This window comes from Megalops cyprinoides, chromosome 13 (genome assembly GCF_013368585.1).
Source record: "Megalops cyprinoides isolate fMegCyp1 chromosome 13, fMegCyp1.pri, whole genome shotgun sequence".
Lineage (NCBI taxonomy): Eukaryota > Metazoa > Chordata > Actinopteri > Elopiformes > Megalopidae > Megalops > Megalops cyprinoides.
The window spans coordinates 25198957-25218326 of NC_050595.1; the positions used below are offsets into that span (position 1 = coordinate 25198957).

At 46.1% G+C, this 19370-nt stretch overlaps 1 protein-coding gene across 4 annotated transcripts in view; it reads left to right on the top strand.

Moving 5' to 3' along the window:
• Positions 1-4201: 4201 nt before the first annotated feature.
• dmxl2 (Dmx-like 2) overlaps positions 4202-19370 on the top strand; it is a 37614-nt gene continuing 22445 nt past the window's right edge. For all 4 annotated transcript variants that reach the window (XM_036543210.1, XM_036543212.1, XM_036543211.1 and 1 more), the window contains exons 1-17: positions 4202-4591; positions 10062-10187; positions 10293-10364; positions 10818-10896; positions 11505-11649; positions 12186-12252; positions 12646-12818; positions 13127-13307; positions 13474-13648; positions 14013-14219; positions 14971-15233; positions 15618-16344; positions 17244-17365; positions 17470-17559; positions 17956-18070; positions 18381-18500; positions 18794-19027. In XM_036543210.1, the coding sequence (XP_036399103.1) occupies positions 4505-4591; positions 10062-10187; positions 10293-10364; positions 10818-10896; positions 11505-11649; positions 12186-12252; positions 12646-12818; positions 13127-13307; positions 13474-13648; positions 14013-14219; positions 14971-15233; positions 15618-16344; positions 17244-17365; positions 17470-17559; positions 17956-18070; positions 18381-18500; positions 18794-19027 (2983 nt within the window). In that variant the 5' untranslated portion in view covers positions 4202-4504. The remainder of the gene's footprint in view (positions 4592-10061; positions 10188-10292; positions 10365-10817; positions 10897-11504; positions 11650-12185; positions 12253-12645; positions 12819-13126; positions 13308-13473; positions 13649-14012; positions 14220-14970; positions 15234-15617; positions 16345-17243; positions 17366-17469; positions 17560-17955; positions 18071-18380; positions 18501-18793; positions 19028-19370) is intronic.

A 19370-nucleotide genomic window follows, 5' to 3' on the forward strand; every position in this document is an offset into this window, starting at 1 on the left:
TATACTGTGACTCTTACTGTCACTGTATTCTGTAATAGTTGATGCAGTATAAGACATTGTTTTAATGTTGATTTCCATGGCCACCTACAGCAGCAGACATCCTCATATTGAAAATGATAGTGCTTTCTCAGCATTTAAAAACAACAAAAACATTATAATTGAGGATCAGTAATGTACTGTTGAATGAATAGTTTTATCTTAAACATTCTGAAATCAGAATGCCGGAAGCCAACCTTTTTTCTGCCATGAACACTCGTTATTTATTTATTTATTTTTATTTTTTTGCTTTATTGTCTGGGTGGAGTGAGGTGCTTGGAAGGAAATGCAGTCTAGACAGGAAACCAGACCATATAACAAATAACCTTTTTAATTTCATTTAGTGCCTAAATTCATTTTGTATAAAAAATACCTTTAATAAAAGTCTATGAATTATAATACAACTGAAAAACATAAGTAAATGTGTCATGCTAAAGCATTTTTCCTTATTTCCATTAATTACATTTTATTTTCAGACATGAATCTCTTATGATTATTCTATAAAACTGATAACTCTGTACTCTGCCAGCCATACCAGCTGTGTACTCGTTTGAGCTTGTACTCTGCATAGCTCCATGAGGAGTGACACATTCCGATGGACTCCATTTTTAATCATGCATTGCACTGCATGCTTGCACCTTACAGGCGCGCAGTGAGTTTGAAGGGAATGGACCGAGGCAGCTAGTCTCTGACTGCCCTCTGTGGGCTCAAACTGGGGCAGGCTGATCACAGACCGTGTGGCACAGCTGCCCGGGAGGGAGGAGGCTGCTCCACCTGGGTCACAGCTAGTCTTTTCCCCGGGCGATGTCTGCAGGACACAGGTGGGCACCTCTTCATCAGGGAGCAAAAGAGCTCCTTCTTAAATTAATTCAAGGTGACGGGAGAAGTGCATTCCAGTTAATTCAGAAAACAATTCCTTGTGCCCCCCCCCCCCCCCCCCCGCCCCATTTTACCTCTTTCTAGCATAAAGCCTGAACATAAAACACGTTTGTCAGCACAGTTGTTATCTCTTATAAATTAGTTAGTTCCCTACAGAAGAATGATATTCAGTCTCCACACTACAATAGTGGTTCAATGTTTGAGACACACCGTAAATCTCCATAGCTTTTATTATAGAGCTGCTAATGCACACAGGATAGTTTGGTACACCCTGAAGCCACTCATGCTCCATGAAATGAGAAAATCTATAACGCATTTAATTCTGTTCTCTGTGGAACAAAGGTCCAGCCTCCAATGCCACCACCACAGTTCTGAATCATCCAGCAACGCTTCATGTCCCCACAATGTACCCCTTACTTTAAATTAATTTAGAAACATTCCTATTAATCTTCTCACTCGGTTACTGCCCAGGCATTCATCCGTCATTTGTACAGGTTACATGTTTCCCTGAATCAAATGCAAACCATGCTCACCTTCATGGATTATCAAAAGGCTTGTGTGGATCTTTGAACAGAGATATCTCAATATTCACACATTGCTGCAATTTGCAGATGCAAATGTCATTTGATACAAAATACGCCTTTAACAAATGATCTAAATTGAACAGTAATAATTTGTTAAAGCATCTTGCTATTTGACAACAATATACTAAACTGATATGATGTCTGTATCAAACTACAAAATATATTGATGCTGAGGGGAAAAAAGTGTTCAATGTTAGTATCAAGATAGTTGTGTCACACTCCCTCTACAGCCATATAAAGAAAAAGCTGCATGAATATCAAATAGGGGTTGAAGAAACTGAAACAAAGACACAATAGTTCAGGTTTATGTGGGTGAAACAAATAGAAACAAAGGAAACGCATAGGAGTAACACACAGCCCAAACTAATATGACTCACCAACACAAAACCAGCAACAGTGGAGCATTTCTCATGGCCATTGTCGATGTGAGGATAATACACTATGCTTGTAGCTGTACATTCTAGAAAAGCACAGTTACATATTGAAAAATGGCTTGAAAGGATATAATATCATTCTTTTCTACCCTGCCCAAAGGGCCAAAGGAATGGCCAAAGCAGGACGCACAGCTGCCTGCAGTTTTCTCCTGTGTTTCTGTGTTCCTGCAGTATAGTATACTAATGTTGCCTGCCACTGTAAATATTCTGCACAGAAGCCTATGAACATGCAGCACCTGCAGATAAACCACTGCTGCCACAATTTCTCTGGTCTCATTGAAACTGCTGCAATTAATCACCTCAATTTATCAGCCACTATGTTAAGACACAAAAACAGTAATTAATACACCATTTTTGAATCTCTGTGAAAGGTTCAGAAGCAAGAGTCTCACAATCAAGAGAAAAAATGATTATTTCATGTAGATGTAACATGCCTACAACATAAAGGTCCTCTGTATGGAGTACACATTGGACATGAGGTATGAAATACCTTGCCTTACTGCTTTTTTTCAATGTGAAATGGGTTAGTCCTCCCATTTAGCTTTGGTCTCCAGCATTAATGCAATGAGGCACACATTGTAGAGGCTGTGACATTGTAGTGAATTACCTTATGTCATCTGGTGTTGAAAAAAAATCTGGTTTTGGCTCAATCAGTGATGCAGTCCAGTCCACTAATTAAATGAAACTGACCATTGCTTCTTGCCAAGAAGTGCATTGAGAAATAGCACATTACTCATTAGATTGATAAAACAGGATGCCCTTAAAATGTACCTGGCGTTGAATGCAATGTTCAGACAGAACAACCACATTCTTGAATGTTCTTTTTTTATCTTTGTTCTTGTCTTGTTTTTATTTACTTCTATCAACATGGCATCACTGAGTTCTGCTCTGAGACCTGGTCCATCCAATGGCTGTAACTGAAGCAGTCAGCTGAAGAGATCTTGAATAAGAGGTTTAGGCTTTAAAACAATTGATTCCCTCACAGCTCTATATCTAGAATGTAATCATCCATGTCTGGGGTGCTATTGGCCTTTATGCAATAGAAACCTCTTTTCCGGGCACTGAGCATTACTTAAAAACACTAGCGCTAGAAATATGGTCTGAGCATCATAATTCAAGCATTAAAATGGATGGTGCATATCCATTGTCTGGGCATTTTGTATGCCCTTGTTATTTGGAGCAGTCTATCTGCGTGACACGCTGTCTCCAAGGGAGACTGCACTGGCTCCATGACATCCCGTATCCTCTGTCATCCTTGCTCGAAGGCCAGAGAGCTTCCCGCTCGCGCTCTGTGGCCGCACGCAGTCCGGAGCCTGCAGCGGGCCCTGGCGGTCTGAGGCCGCGCTCTCTACAGCTGACTCACAATCTGCAAATGTGACAAAAGGGATCAGTGCCCTCCAACTAAAACCTGTTATATTCTCCCTGCTTTCATGCGCGGAGCTGAATAAATATCCCTCAAATATGTAAAAAAAAAAAAAAAAAAAAAAAAAAGAGAGAAGAAATAAATGCTGACCTAACACCGGAACGATTACAGTTTTCTGTGCAGGTTGTGCTTATGTTTATTATTTGTCACATGACTATTTTCATCATGTAAAAGTTAATTAATGCACGCGTACACATACAGTTATTCAGGGCAGTCATTCAGAAAGTGACATTCATGTCAACACTTTTCTACCAGAATGCACCAACATGCTTTTCCTGTAGGGGGTGGGGATTCCCTTAACTTGTCTTTTCACTGCGCATTACGAGTCTGTGACAGCATTCGCGTTGAATTTGTTAACGTGTATTTTAATTTACTCTCAATATAATTTGATGAATATCCGTTGCAGCTGTTATGTTTACTGCAGGTCTTCAGGAAGATAACATTCTTGACAACAGCCCCGCTTCTTTAATGATCAATGAACGCATGCATCGTCATCACAGTGGTGCGCGCTCCTCCAACCCCTACCATTGACGTGACTTCGGATATAGAAGAACTAGCTCTGCAATAACGTCTGCATGAATGTGGATTTTACGGTATCTTTCGGTATGGCGTCTTAAATAGATGCATCAACGGTGGACACGGAACTCTTATTTCCCAAATTAAATGAAGTTATTTTTTATTACATATATATTACAGACTATCCCTCTCAAAATAACCGAGTACCATCTACACTTTCCAAAATTTCGTTCACCGCGAAAACCAATCTAGGATTTATATATCTATGGTCACGCAGCCGTGCCTGGGAATATCGAGAACGCGCATGCTAGCGCCGCTGCGGAGATCCATCGGTTTACCAAAGGGTATAATCCGAGCGTTTGTGTTGACACCGACTCAATAAGAGAAATTGCAGAAGATATTTTTAGGAAGCCGAATAGTTTGCAACCATACTGTTTGCAACGCAGCGCTGTCAATGTGAAATAAACGAGAAAATAGTGTTCTGCAAAAAATAAATACACTGACAGGCCGGAGAGAAACGGATGGGATTCACAGTAGTGTAGCTATAGCTAGATGGATGGAGAGAGCAAGAGGGTGGAAGAGTGTCGGTGCTGTAACTAATTAAATATCTATCTACTGTTATAAAAGGAAAAATGCATCTACACCAGGTACTGACCGGAGCGGTAAATCCCGGGGATAGCTGTTATTCGGTGGGAAGCGTCAATGACATTCCGTTCACGGTAAGTACTATTATTTTATAATCCTGGTAGTGAATCGTTAGCTGAGCTGCACGGACAGATAGCTTGCTAGCCACAACAAATTCGAGGGATCGAGAGTCGAGTCTGCTAGGTCGCCGATCGGCTGTTCAGCATCGTTTATGCGGTATGACATCTGTGTTTTTGTTTACCATGTCTGAGAGCTCAAGGTTATCTTCCTAGCTGCCGTTTATGAGAATATCGCATTATCCGACCAGGGAAGACAAGTTTGAGCAAATGACCTTTACAAGATCTGTGGTCCAAGGGAAATCCCACGGCTTGCTAGCTACATCAGGTTAAAATAATATACATGTGCAACGACTGAATGCGTTGCACACTTCCACTCTACCCAGGCCGAGTTAGCGGCTTCTGTCAGATGTGTAAAACGACGCACCACAGTCTTTACAACAGGGTTTGAGTTGGCTAGCATTTGGCGTCAATGCGCTCTCCAAACCTTCAGAATGGCTGTCATCGTGAACATCAGCTGGGCAGACCATGACGTAAAACTACGCCTCATGGTTACATTGTTTAACTTGATATGTGAACACAATACTATGCACATAAACATAAATCGTTTATAACGTGCATAAAGGACGCATTTAAAATCCTGTAGACAGCTGGTAGAATTAGTCTGAGAAGGCTCTCTTTAAAAATATAAACCACAATGCAAAATGCCATTCGCGTTTTCTGAAAAGTGGGGTGGTGGTTATCACGATATTTTAAATGTATCATCACAGGAATCATTGCTTTAATATTGTATCGTGCCACAGTGCGGAACTGGTGGTCTATGAACGTTGTAATTGAACGAAACCGAATTTAAGCTGTCACGTATGTATATGTATCACTAGCGTGTAAAGCCTTTTGAAACATAAGAAGCTCTAAAAAAAACATGCCATTCTTTGAAAATACAATCCCTGCTTACGTACAGAATTGTCTGTTCCTTACATGAGACATCGCTGCTGATATTACTTTATGTTGTCCTTCAGATCATAGTAGTTTTATCATAGAATTAACACAAGCTATTTTTACAGAAATGAACTATTGATGTGACACGCCATTTTCCTCTGCCTGAAATGACACATCCTGGGACTTGTTGTGTGGAGTCAGTGTGAGCTAGTAATTTTTAATGTCAAAATTTGGGAATGTCTGTGTGAGGGTTGTGTAAAGACAGTGTGCTTCCCGATTTGTAAAAAATGAGGCTGCTGGTAGGATGTCAGAATATGGATGATTTTGGATGCAAGGTGCTCTTTGCAAAATCATTTCACTTGTGTGATGAACACAAGCTGAGGAACCATTTCAGCTGTGTGATATGATGAAATTCTGTGATATGATCAACGCTTACGTGAAGTAGTGAGATACAGTATTTTGTGCCATTCGGTTTAATGTGTAGAAAAACAAACCAATATATGCACAGGCTTATCAGGACTGGATGCCTGTGTAATACTGAAGGCAAATGTACAGTATATTTCTATGTAATCATGAATCAGTTCACCTGTGTTATATCTACATGACTAGGTGGCAATGAGGCTTGATGGTTAGGGAGCTGGTTTTGAGTTTGATTTCCTGCTAGGACACTGCTGTAGTCCCATTGACTAGGGTACATAACCTGAGCTGCTTCAGTAAAAGCCTAGCTGTATCTGTGGATAATATGAAATGTCACAAAATGCCATGAATGTATTAAAAATGCAAGCAATCTATTATAAGTCACCCTAGATACAGGCAAATAATAAAAGCATGTCAATTCTGAACACAGTGAAAGTAGTAACGATCATAACTCTAATGTTTTTATAGTGATTATTTTTAGCCACTTGAACAAAGGCTGTATTTGAAAGGCTTTAACTTGACATGCTGGCCACTATTGAGAGCTAACGCAAATATTGGGCATCGGCTCATTTCAACAGCACGCCCCGACTGATATGGGTCACAGTTACAGAGCCGGATGTTTACTACACAGGGCACGTCTCTTTGTCACCCCAACCATGGCGACTCACAGAAAGATTTGCCCCCCTGAACTGTAGCTGCAGACGAGGGAGGTCACAGGCACGTCGCAGCCGCCAACATTGCAGTTTCGGGTGCCTTGGAAAAGCGGCTGCCTACTGCAGCCCTCCCACCATCAACACTCCGAAGCCTGGTGTAGACTTTGCAGCCCCTTCTGTCTGCGTGGTCATGGAGGTGCTCCTGCGTCATGCATCACTGCCAGAGGCTGTTGCAGGATAAACGTTTATGTGGGTTGTTGTTTTTTTTTTCTTTCTTTCTTTATTTTTGCTCAGCTCTCGCCAGTGATGTTCTGAGTTCCAGATGTTATGGTCGATTATGGTTGATGACTCCGATGAGCTAGCTAACCAATGGGGATGCAATTCTGGAGCTGATGTGGGCAGAAGAAGGCAGCGCATGGCAGCTGCTGTAAGACTTGAGCTGTGCCCAAGATGTCGTATGCCATGTCTTGCCAGAGACTGTGAGCAGATGTGTATACCTAGAGGGAGGTCATTGGTGAAGTAGGCATGCATCCTGCTCTAGTTATTTCTTCACTGTTCATGTAGAAAATATGTTAGCCTGCATTTACTCTGTGTGTCTCCCAGAGTCGTCATTGTGAAAATTTGATGATTTAGGGAAGTTCAAGGCACTTCCCTGGAAACCGGTGTCAGTGGATGTGAACGTGTTTGAACCGGTCATTGAAATAAGTGAGCTCCGCCTACAAGAGCAGCTGTTACAAGTGCTTCCCTTGAGCTTCGGATTTCACCCCCAAGCACATTTTCAAGGGACAGAACATTTCAGCGCTGCAGTTTTTCATGGTTTAAGCATGTGTCTGTGGCCTGAATGTGAACCTTTATATACAGCTATAATGTGAAATATTCAATTATAGTTTATCAGTGTGAAAATCAAATTCCACTCAGGCTTTAGTCTTCCTTCCAACGTTCCAAGGTCCAGATAGCTACTCCAGTCATGTAAGCTACAATTTGACATAGCACAGTACTCATGTCCATCATATCGGTGGAATATTATTATCCTGAGCAAGTTGCGCCAATTACACTTTTATCCAATTATAGTCTTTATGCTGAGGCATTTGTTGGTTATGTACCTTGCCCAAGGGTACAACAGCTGTGCAACACGGTACAACAGCAATCTTTTGGTTACGAGTCCCTGCTCCTTACCAAAATAACCGTGCTGCTGCCATACATCCCAGTTTTGAGCTGTATGGTCACATCTATTAGCACTGTTAGTTTATGTTAAGTCAATTATTGTGTGATTTTTCTGGAGGCCTAAATTATTTTATAGCTGCCGTGCTGCATGGGCAAGTGGTTGGCTTTAGCCATTTAAATCAGCTCTTCCTCTGGGAAGCTTGTGCAAACAACACATGGTTGCTCATGATGTCGGAAGTGCAGACCAGAAGCAGACATGAGTTTGGCTGTTGTCTGTGTATCGGGTTTCCCAAAAATCGATGACGGACATGACACTCAATGTTTCAGTTAAACGCAGCATCAGAAAAGCAGGCCAGCATGCCCCCTCACGAGCAACAAAGCTCTCTTTTCGAGGCTTGTTGTTTCAGTGAAGCTTTCCTGGAGTCGCCGCGAAGCTCAGGGGATCTCTCGGTAGCAATCGCGCAATTCACAAAAGGAATGATCGAAACAGGAGAAACAGAGGAACGCCACGGCGGTTATCTCAGCAGTGAAATATGCCCAGCTGTGTCATGCGCTGTGTCATAGACCAGAGGACAGGCTGTGAGTATTGTGGAAGGACGGTATTGCAGAAAATACTTGCTTTGTAATCTCTCTGCTTAGACCCCCTAGAAAACACAGAAAGCAATGTAAAACATTTATGCTTGTTAGTGCACAAAGGGAGTAGGTAGGAGAGGATTTTATGTAATGAATACCTTTAAGGGTTTTTTTTCCTGCAAGATTTGCTGCGTGTGTGGCTGTGTGTCTGTGAGTGTTTGCGTGCATATTTGTGTCTGTGTTTGTGTGTGTGTCTCTGCCTGCATGTGTTTGTTCATCTGTTTACGTGTACGCGTCTGTTCGTGTGCGTGTTGATGTTGGTGTCTATGTGTGTGTGTATGTGTGTCTGTGTTTATGTGCTTGTGTCTGTGTGGATTGCTGTGTCTGGGTTTATGTGTATGAGTCTGTATTCATGTTTGTATCTTCCCGTGTGTCTCTGTTTACATGTGTCTATGTGGGATACTGTGTCTGTGTTGGTGCGTATGTGTCTGTCTGTGGTCACGTTTGTGTGTCTGCTTGTGTGTGTTAGTGCATCTGTTTATGTGCATGGGGCTGTGTGTGTTTGTCTGTCCACCTGTGTGTGTGTGTGTGTGTGTGTGTGTGTGTGTGTGATTTTCTCCCTGCTTTTTCTCCTGCGATGGAGGTGATTTGTAAGGAGGCATTGCAGGGCATTGCTGGCTTGTGCGTGACGGTGACTGCTCTTAATTCCTGCTGTAACTCGCGCTGGCTGTAATGCCCTGACAAGATCTGCAGCAGTTCTCTCTCTCCCTCTGCGCTGGCTTTCAGCAGGGGCTCCAGAGCTGCACCGCGGCGCGGGGGGCTCCGTCTGAACGAGGTGGCATTCCACCGCGCTGTTTGCACCGCCTGCTCGGAGAAAACGATACCGCCTCGCTCGTGCTTGTGTTTTTGTTTTCTGTGTGTGTGTGTGTGTGTGTGCGCGTGTTTGTGTTTCACCGTAACACACAGAGAATGCATCTATTTATTGGCAGTCCACACCTTGTTGAGGTTCCCTGCTTCTCGTCTTCCCATTAATAAACCATGGATTGGGGGGGGGGGGGGGGGGGGGGGGTACGAGTCACGCTGTCCTGCGGCTTGGGTAACAACAGGTGCTGCATTGTGCTCTGGCTCGGCTCATTAGTGCCTCCCGGCAGGCCCACGCTCCGCTTCTGCGTCTCGCCGCGGAGAGAGTTACAGTGCAGAGGCTTCCTTCTCTTTGTCGCTCAGCCCGGAGCAGATCTAACCCCCGCGCAAAACAATACCTGTGTCTCTAACAAAGCAGAAGTTTGCTCTAGGAAAAAAATTCTGCGGTAGCGCACGCCGCCAGCTTGGTCGCTGGTTAACCTGCCCATCCGGGTTTTCCTGTAAGCCTGCAGCCGCGTGTGAAGAACAGCGAACCCTGGTTATCCATGTAAGGCTGTGGTTTCAGACCCCCATCACCTGTGGTCGTGTTTAGCGCAGAGCAGTCGCAGCCAGAGGTATTGATCGATGGATTCATTGGGGCGCTGATGATACACATTATGATATCCTTAGAAGGCCGAAGCAGAGCGTAGGTACACAAGACGCAGACAGCGTCACGGCCCTTTCCCGAATCGCGTCACACCGGCTCAGGCCCGTGTCCATCTGAGCACGACGTAGCACAAAGGTGGGCCGCACCGGAGCGGGCGAAGCCCCCTAAAGCCTGTGAATCTCCTGTACCATAACATTTCCCATAACGTCACTGACCCCTCCCTCTTTCACTCCAGGCCTATGGCTCGGGCTGCGACATCGTCGTTCTGGCGAGCGACTTCGAGTGCGTTCAGATCATCCCCGGCGCCCAGCATGGCAACATCCAAGTGGGCTGCGTGGAGTGCTCCCACCAGCTGGGACGGGTGAGTGTCTCAGGGTTCTCCACCTCCCCCAATCGCCTCCTTGTTTGAATTCACCACGGCATGGACTGTTGTACCCTGTTACCGCATCTACTTATTTGTTTTCAGATTGCGGCGTCCTACGGGAACACTGTATGCATTTTTGAGCCAATCGCTACTAACCCAAACAAGCGACACAATGTAAGTAATGCTTCACATGGCACTTCCCTGTGCACTTACTAAGCTGCCTGAGACAGAGAGTTCTTATCTGTGCTTAATTATTTACTCACCTGCAGGCAATGGACTCTGCTTTCTGTTTCCCTATAGTATGTGCATTTTAAGGCTGTTGAATATCTTATAGGTCCTGAGTGTTGGCTGTCTTTCTGAAGAGAAATAAGTAATGACCCTTTTTATAAGTAATAATGGTACTCCACATTTATATATTACAGTTTTTCGTTCTATAATTTATGGGCAGAAATTTGTTTTATTTGTGGTAGAGCATAGATATCTGCAGCCTTATTTTATATAATTAAGTCCTTAATATGCATTGTGTTCCTGCTATAAATTAATTGGTTATTGTCTACTCATTCTAACATCCAGCATGTTGACTGTTTGCCAAATTTAACTTTTCTGCTCGCATCTTTTCATGAACAGCAACTTAATTATCAGTGGCAAAAGACAGGACAGTTTTTCCTCAATGCCATGGCCTACAATTTGGCATGGGACCCACAAGGTAATGGAGACTCTGCATGTTGTGTATTTTCATTGGAACTCTGCACTAAGTGAAATTCATTTGTGAATTGCAGAAATGAATTCTGTACAGTGATTGAACCCTGGATATATGCAGAATAATGATAGACTAAAGGTGAAAAAATAAGCGGTACACTCAAAACGGCAGTGTACAGAAGGGCAAAGAGTAAGGCCTTGAATCGGTATAGCCAAAATATGCTTTCTCCTGAATTGAATGAGACAAGAAAGTTTTAAGATTTTATTTTTTTACACAAAATTTTGTTGTCATTTCAATGGCACATCAAATGTTCACATCAATGACAATGCCCCTCACAGTGTTGGTTATGAAACTCAAAAAGTCTACTCTTAAAAGTCTTCCTTTTAATTTTTGGTGGGGATTTAAGCAAAAAGCTTGGTGTGGTTAGTTGGATACTGTGACTAATTTTGACATAATCTGACAGGCTTTTCTTGGTTTGCAGTGATGCCAGGGGGATATTGATACATTATGGTACTGGGTTATGTTATCATCGGTTCTCTAGGTGTTTGTGAAGCTGACTGTTACGCTGCTCTGGTTCGGCGGCACTGCTCAGACTGTCATGGTTTTTCTCACAGGCAAACGGATACTCGCGGCGACGGAGCGGCTGCAGCTGTGGGCCCCACCCTCTGCCGACACCTTTGTGGAGGAGGAAGACAGTCAGATATCCGATGATAAATTGCACCCTGTCCTGAATGACTGGAAATGCGTTTGGCAGTGCAAGTGAGTGCCTTCGCTTTCACCGCGATCTCGTTTCTGCCGGGCGAGGGGACGCAGGCGTGCTGCCCGCCAGCCGACGGGCCCGCCGCATCCTCGGTCGATGCACTGCAGCGGCAACGATGGCGCTTTTATGCGCCTCAAGATTTACTGCCCCTGCTCCACGAGCAGACTTATGTAGACAGCATGGCAGAACAAAAAGGCACCACGAGCCAGGCGACGCTATCTGCGTCGTTTTTTCTAATGTGTGAAACTGGAATGGAGAACTGTGTGCTTCTTCGGTTATTCCTTTATTGCAAAACCACGGCCATTTTCAGTTTCGACACACCGTTCCCAAAGTCATAACAATATCGGTCGTTTTTTCTGGTGTTCCTTAGATTATCTGAGGATTCTTGAAGAACACTGTGTGCTTACTGTATCGTCTTAGGGACCCTGTCCAGAACATCAAATGTGTGATCAGGCCAATGAAGGTTATGAACAGGAAGCACTCCTACGGCACCTCACTATATCTCACTGTGTTTGTGTGGTTTCATTTCCTCAAGGACTGCAGTGTCTGTCCATATAATGGAGTGGTCACCTGATGGGGAATATTTCGCAACAGCGGGGAAGGTACTGGACACAGCTCAGCTTTGTTAACTGTTATGCGCCTCTTACAGGAGAGATAGCAACTCATCATTGGCTTTAAAGCAGTTTATTTCCTGTTTAAGACAGGAAAAATTATTTATTTTACCTATAATCCACAGTATGCCTATCCTTATGTCAAACTCATGTGGTTTCAGAGAAAGGTTTTCACTCCATTACACACTACATTCTGTTCCATTGTGAAAGGGTTAAAATGAGATATATATAGCTGTAAATATGTCCAAATTTCTGATATAATGTTACTCCCATGCGGAAATGAGCAGTGAGGTTATAGCTTGATTATTATAGCTTGATGGCCCTTTACTACTGGAATTCATGTAGACAAGGACACAGATTCATCCTCGCCTGGTGTTCATGCAGGATGACTGTCTCCTGAAAGTGTGGTATCCCACCACGGGCTGGAAGTCTGCAGTGGTGATCCCAGACCTGCCCGATAAGAAGGCCCCTCCTGTTCACTTCTCCTTCGTGTATCTGGCACATCCTCGTGCCGTCACCGGCTTTTCCTGGAGGAAGACAAGCAAGTACATGCCCAAGTATGTTTTCTGTTTCTGTGATATGAAAGTGAAGCTCCCTATTACCATGATTTCTTTTGTTTGGTTGTTGCAGTTTTTACTGATAAAGGATGTGGTAAAGTATTTATCTGAGAAATTCTAAAGCAAGTACTGTGTTTCCTTCTTGTGTGTGTACGTGTGTGCATGTCTGTATGTGTGTCTGTGTGTGTGCATGTGCGTGTGCATGTGTATGTATGTGCGTGCACGTGTGTGCGCGCGCGTGTGTGTGCGCGCGCGTGTGTGTGCGCATGTGTGTGCGTGCGCGCGTGTGTGTGCATGTGTGTGTACAGGGGATCCGTGTGCAACGTGCTGCTCACCTCGTGTCAGGACGGGATCTGTCGGCTGTGGTCAGAGACACTGCTCCCCGAGGACAGCCTCCTGGGGGGTCAGATCTCAGAGAACAGCACCAGCTTCAGCAGCAGCCTCCCCAACCTGGGAGGCCAGAAGGACAAGATCCAGCATGCTCTGGAGGTGAGGGCAGCCGTTAGCGTCACGCTGGCTAACATCAGAGTGCTCGCACAGAGGCTCACAGCAGCTCGCAGAGTCAACTCGCATGGATGCCAGGATCTCACGCTTGCTTTTTTTATGTAAGTAAATGAGCCCTGCGGGCCTGACACGTTGTTTTCGGTCCGCCCAGTCGATCCACCACCTGAAGCACCTGCGTCGGGGCCGGAGGAGGTCCTCGGCCCTGGCGGCCCACACCGAGCTGCTGCCCAGCCAGCTGGGGTCACAGGAGGTCCACCGGCACATCACTCACCACGCCAACGCGCTCTGCCACTTCCACATCTCCGCCAGCATCAATCCCAACACAGGTATCGGAGAACCGCCCTTCCGCTCCCCGTGATGGATTCGAAATTTAACCGCCTTGTCAAGGATGACAAATTGCCAGCCGCAGCTTGTTCGCTGCAGATTAGTTTCGAGGCGTTTAGTTTTGAACCCTCAGCTGCTGTGGCAGATGGGATCTGAGTGAACGTGTCCTGGCCTTCTCTGCACAGTACCTCTTTCAATAAGCATGTACGTGTATCACGGTTTGTACGTGTGTCACGTTTCTGGACACTAAATGGACTGAAAATGGAAATTGTTATTTTATAGTTGTTTATAATAGGACTACTCTGCTTTGTAGGACATTGCATGGCTGTAGTCACCTCCACGCGTCACGGTCTTTGTGCTTCTCAGATATACCGGCGGGGCTGGCCGGGGCGGCCTTCTCGGCAGAGGAGGCCAGCGGAGGCTTTGTCGTCCACTGGCTGAACAACAAGGACCTGAGCTTCACCACCTCCATGGACGTCTTCATGCAGCAGCTCCGCAAGATCTCCGAGCAGCACCTGGAGCATGGCCCGGAGGACTCCGACCAGGAGGGCTCGCCCATGAAGTTCGACTTCGGTACGCACGCCGAGAGGGCCGCTGACGCCTTTGCAGGGCTGCCAGAGCGGTCGCAGACCTGCATTTAAAAAATCACGCTAACAGAGATAAAACGGGCCTCTTTGGTCCTTGAAAGCTTCAGAAAGTCATGGAGTCTTGGAAAGTGGTCAGATGTACTACTGCCTTCCACAAGCCCTGGAGAATTTCCAAAAATCAAAAACTTTATATAAAAAGTTCATTCTTACTTTGTTCTTTTACCGCTATTAAAGTCTCTCTTAGTCATTTACTAACAGGTCTAGCTTAAACAATATGTTTATATTATTAGGTATATTATTAGCATGGTGGCTCTTATGGTATGACCACTACCAAATTTCAGTGGTGACTGGTATCATGCTTCTAAAAGCACCTTAGTGAGTGTACATGCAGAATCACAATATTTGGGAAAAAATATGTCCCATAAATGCTTTTCCTCACAGTTCCATTCACAAAGTAGCCCAGTATGTTAGTTACATAATCAGTGAGAGAACTCATGAAAAAATAAAATATCTGAACAGAGTGGGAACCACGAGCGAGTCCTACAAGTAAGATACTGATTCACAAATTCAAACATGAAGCTCTCCTTTTTGTTGGTTAATTTTCAGATTTTTATGCTGCTTTGCAAACATAAAGCTGTTGCAATTATAAAACTATATGCATGGCAACTATAAAGCTACTGTAATGTCTGTTTGTCAGATAGGGAATAACCCCTTGTCCTGCTTGTGAACGGTTGCAGACCTGGACGAGATGTCTGATAAAGGCTCCTCGGAGCACGAGGAGGGCGAGCAGGAGGGGAGCACCAAGGCCTCGTCGCCTGGCTCCAGCAGCAGCGTCCCGCTGCCCTCCATGCTGCTGGACAGGAAGATGGAGACCCTCACACTGGAGTGGAACAAGAGCCCCGACATGCTCTTCACCATCCACCCTGCTGACGGCTCCTTCCTGGTCTGGCATGTCAAGTACCTGGATGAATTCATACCGGGGATTTTCAGACAGGTCCAGGTACGACCTCCGCGGAGGGAGGGGCGGGGCCTGGAAATACTGCATGTCCATTCTGAAAGCTGAAGTGTTTGCTCTTACGTTATTCTTAATTCGTATGCCCTACCCTGTTCTATGAACCTTGAATTTGTACAATATGGATGGCATATTAGCATTGTTTGTTTTCATCAGTGTTGTTAATTGTAGTGATGATGACATTAGCATGATAGCATTTGCACAGTGCCTTTCATCCCCTTTAAAGATAGCAAACTGAGGTGGGGTCATCTAACCTTAGTTATGTTAGTTATATCAATATTTGTCAATATTTAGGCCTTACCTGAATGAACCATAACATCATTCGGCAATCACAGATGCGGGAGTTTTCTACCTCTCCTTCTACTTTTCCAGGTTTCGTTTTCCTCTCGGATCCCCGTGGCTTTCCCCACCGGCGATGCCAACTCCCTCAGCAAGAACATCATGATGTACGCCTGCACCTTCACCGAGCGTGAGCCGGGCGGCACCCCAGAGCAGAAGAGCAAGGCCAGACGCATCCCCCAGAGCGCCTCCGCCTCAGCCGGCCTCGGCCCCTCCCCTGGCCCTGGCCCCGCCCCCGCGGCCGGCCACTCGCTGGCCGCCGTCATCGGCCCCGCCGTCATGATGGTCTCCAAGCACATCGACGGCTCCCTTAACCAGTGGGCGGTCACCTTCGCCGAGAAGTCAGCCTTCTCCTCCGTGCTGACCGTCTCGCACAAGTTCCGCTACTGCGGCCACCGCTTCCACCTCAACGACCTGGCCTGCCACACCGTGCTGCCGCTGCTGCTAACCTCCTCGCACCACAACGCCCTGCAGACCCCGCAGGCGGAGAGCGACTGGGACTCGGAGCAGGAGAGGACCGTCCTGCGGGCCGTCCGGCACCAGAAGAGCTTCTCCCGCAAGCAGCTGAAGAACGCCGCCACGCGCACCTTCCACGACCCCAACGCCATCTACAGCGAGCTCATCCTATGGCGCGTGGACCACATCGGGCCGCTGTCCTGCACCGGCGGGGTGTCCGAGCTCGCCCGCATCAACTCCCTCCACACCTCCGCCTTCTCCAACGTGGCCTGGCTGCCCACGCTCATCCCCAGCTCCGTGCTCGGTGAGGGGGCTCTGCGTTCGCATCGGAGACACGTTATTCCTCCGCAGACAATGATTGATGCAGTCCATCAGTTGCACTGACACTCTCTGAGAAAATCCCTTTAAAAGGCAGTTTTAAATAAATTACATTCCAGGCATTTAGCAGATGCTCTTATCCAGAGCGACTTACATGGGTAACATGTAAAAAATTGTAACGTGTTTGTACAGATGGATATATACTGAGGCAATTATAGGTTAAGTACCTTGTGCAAGGGTACAGCAGCAGTGTCCCAGCAGGGGCTCAAACCAGCAGCCTTTCAGTTACAAGCCCTGCTCCTTACCGCTGTGCAACACTGCTGCCTATTTAAATAGGTTCAAATAGTCGTGGTGGAGGTCCATAGGTAGCGTGACATTCGCGTTTATTAATTCCACTGACACTTTTATCCAGAGAAACTCACAAGCAGGCCTGGCACTACGGGGGTGCATTACACCCCCAGGCAGACCTCAATGAACCCCTGGTCATCTACTTATATCCCGATGTCTACATAATATTTCTGACTTTTTGTGCACCCCCGTGGATTGCAGTTGCACCCCTCTGTATTTTCTCCTGGCGCTGAGCCTGCTTGCAAGAAGTGCATTCAATAGAGTTAGGCTATTAGCTTCGCAGATACTAAAGCATTAGCGCTGTCCTTGAAATGCAATGCCGTTGTGGGAAGCATTGCCGCAGTAGGGCTAAGTGCTGTTTTAGGAAATACAACATTAAACTGTTACCACTGATTTCCAGTCACCAGATGGCTCAGCAATGGTGGTTTGGTAGTATGAGTAAAGTATGAGAGGACTGGTAAAATGTATATATTCTAAAAAAACGAAAGAGTTCTGTGCTTTTAATCAGCAACCTTTTAATCAACATGTCCTTGTTAGGCACGTACTGTAACTCGGCGAGTGCGTGCTTTGTGGCGTCTGATGGGAAGAACCTGAGGCTGTACCAGGCTGTGGTGGACGCCCGGAAGCTGCTGGACGAGCTGTCCGACCCCGAGACCTCTGTGAGTGAATGAGCCCGGCCGGAAGGCTGGCTGCCTTCGCCCTCCATCTCCCCGATTAGAAAATTAAGCACGATCGATAATGGCGCCCTCTGTCTTGGCAACAGAAACTGGTCGGCGAGGTGTTCAACATCGTGAGTCAGCAGTCCACCGCCCGTCCGGGATGCATCATCGAGCTGGACGTCATTACGAACCAGGTGAGGGAGGCTTCCCCCTCCCCCTCTCCCTCCCCCTCCGCCTCTCTCACTCTAACTCATGAGGCTTCATGAACCCTATATACAGGTGATTCTATAACGTGCAGCCAGTGACTGACTCATACGAACCAATCAAAAGCCAGTTTCCCCACAGTGAAATGCTATTATTGGCTCAAATCAGCGAATGCACTACTGTTACAGAATAGCTCCACTCGTTTTGGGGGGTTTCACGAAGCCTCGCTCTGACATCTCCAGTTCTGACGTCTGTTTGGGATGTTAAAATGAGCGGTTTATTATTTTTGCGGAGGAGAGGAAGCGGTTAGTCCCACAGCAGCTGTCGTGACCTGATTTCTCCCTCTCTCCGTGTCTCTCTCCCTCTCTCTCTCTCGCTCCGCCCAGTGTGGCTCCAACACGCAGCTGCTCCACGTGTTCCAGGAGGACTTCATCCTTGGCTACAAGCCTCATGACGACTCCCCTGAGATGATCCTCCCTTCCAGTTTCCCCTCATCTGAGGGTAGGGGAGACTGTGCGCCAGTCTATTTTTCCCTTCATTTATAATGGATATGTGTGGACTTTAAGAGGCACTGCAGGGCAATATTTCAGGACATTTCAGTACATTTCAATGAATTCATTTATAGAGTACAAAGGCTACTCTATAAAGGCTTTGTGTATTATCAGACGAAGAATAATGCAGTGAATCATGTCGTATATATAGAATATATGATGTTACAATGCTGTACTCTATATATTATTCTCTTTTTATTTTTTCTTGAAAGCAGTGCCTCCAGATGATTAGCTGAATTTCTCTTCTGTGCTTTTGGCAGAGTATACCCCTCCGCCCTTCTCAGAAAAGTTCTTCCTGGTGGTTATTGAAAAGGATGCAAACAGGAACTCTGTTCTGCAGATGTGGCACCTGCACTTGAAATCTGTTCAGGCCTGTGTGGGTACGTGCCGTGGCCCTCTTCCCCAGAACACTGACCTCACCTCACCTTACACACAGCTGTACAGATATTTTTTCGTTTTTTTCTGTTATTTGGTGCAACCAACTGCCTTTGTAGTTGTAGTAGCCATTATGGTTAGGTGACGGTGTTTGAACTTTGTAGCGGACAGATGGAAAACAAGCACAAGATGTCACTGTTTATTGACTAGAACAAGTGTCTTTCTGGTGCTCTGCGGAGCGTTGCCTTGCGCACGCATTTATATTTAAAGATGTTTTGGTGTGTTTTTGTTGGAGCAGCAGAGAGCACTTTGCCAGCACAGGGCTTTCAGAATCAGCTGATGGTCCCGACGCAGCAGGGCAACGCGGAGTCATCCCCGGAGACCTCCCCCAGGCAGAGCCCCCTCCCCCGCTCCTCCTCCACCGCCAACCTGCAGTCGGCCAGCAAGCTCATCCTCAGCTCCAAGCTGGTGTACAGCCAGCGCCTGGAGCTGCCCCCCGGCGTCGAGGTCATCCGCGCCACGCCCTCGGCAGGTAGGCTGCGGGGTCGTGAGAGTTCGTATGCGCTCCTCCAGGCTCCAGGCGGGCCTGACTGCCACTGTGTAATATTGATCTGCATTCGCAATCAATTCAGCCTGTTGGCCAAAGAATGTAAATTTCGTAAGCTATATTCTGACGTGCTAGGAAAATGTGGGATTGAAGACGAGCGGACGTTTTTACCGTCTTCACCCAGCTCAGAGCGTTATCCGATCACTCCTGTGTGTCTGAGAACAGGATTATTGAAAAAGCTATGAATGGATTTAGATGCAACTTGATGAGATTACTGCCTCTGCTAGAATGAGGAAACGTGGTGACGTTGGGGCCATTAAGGGTGTTG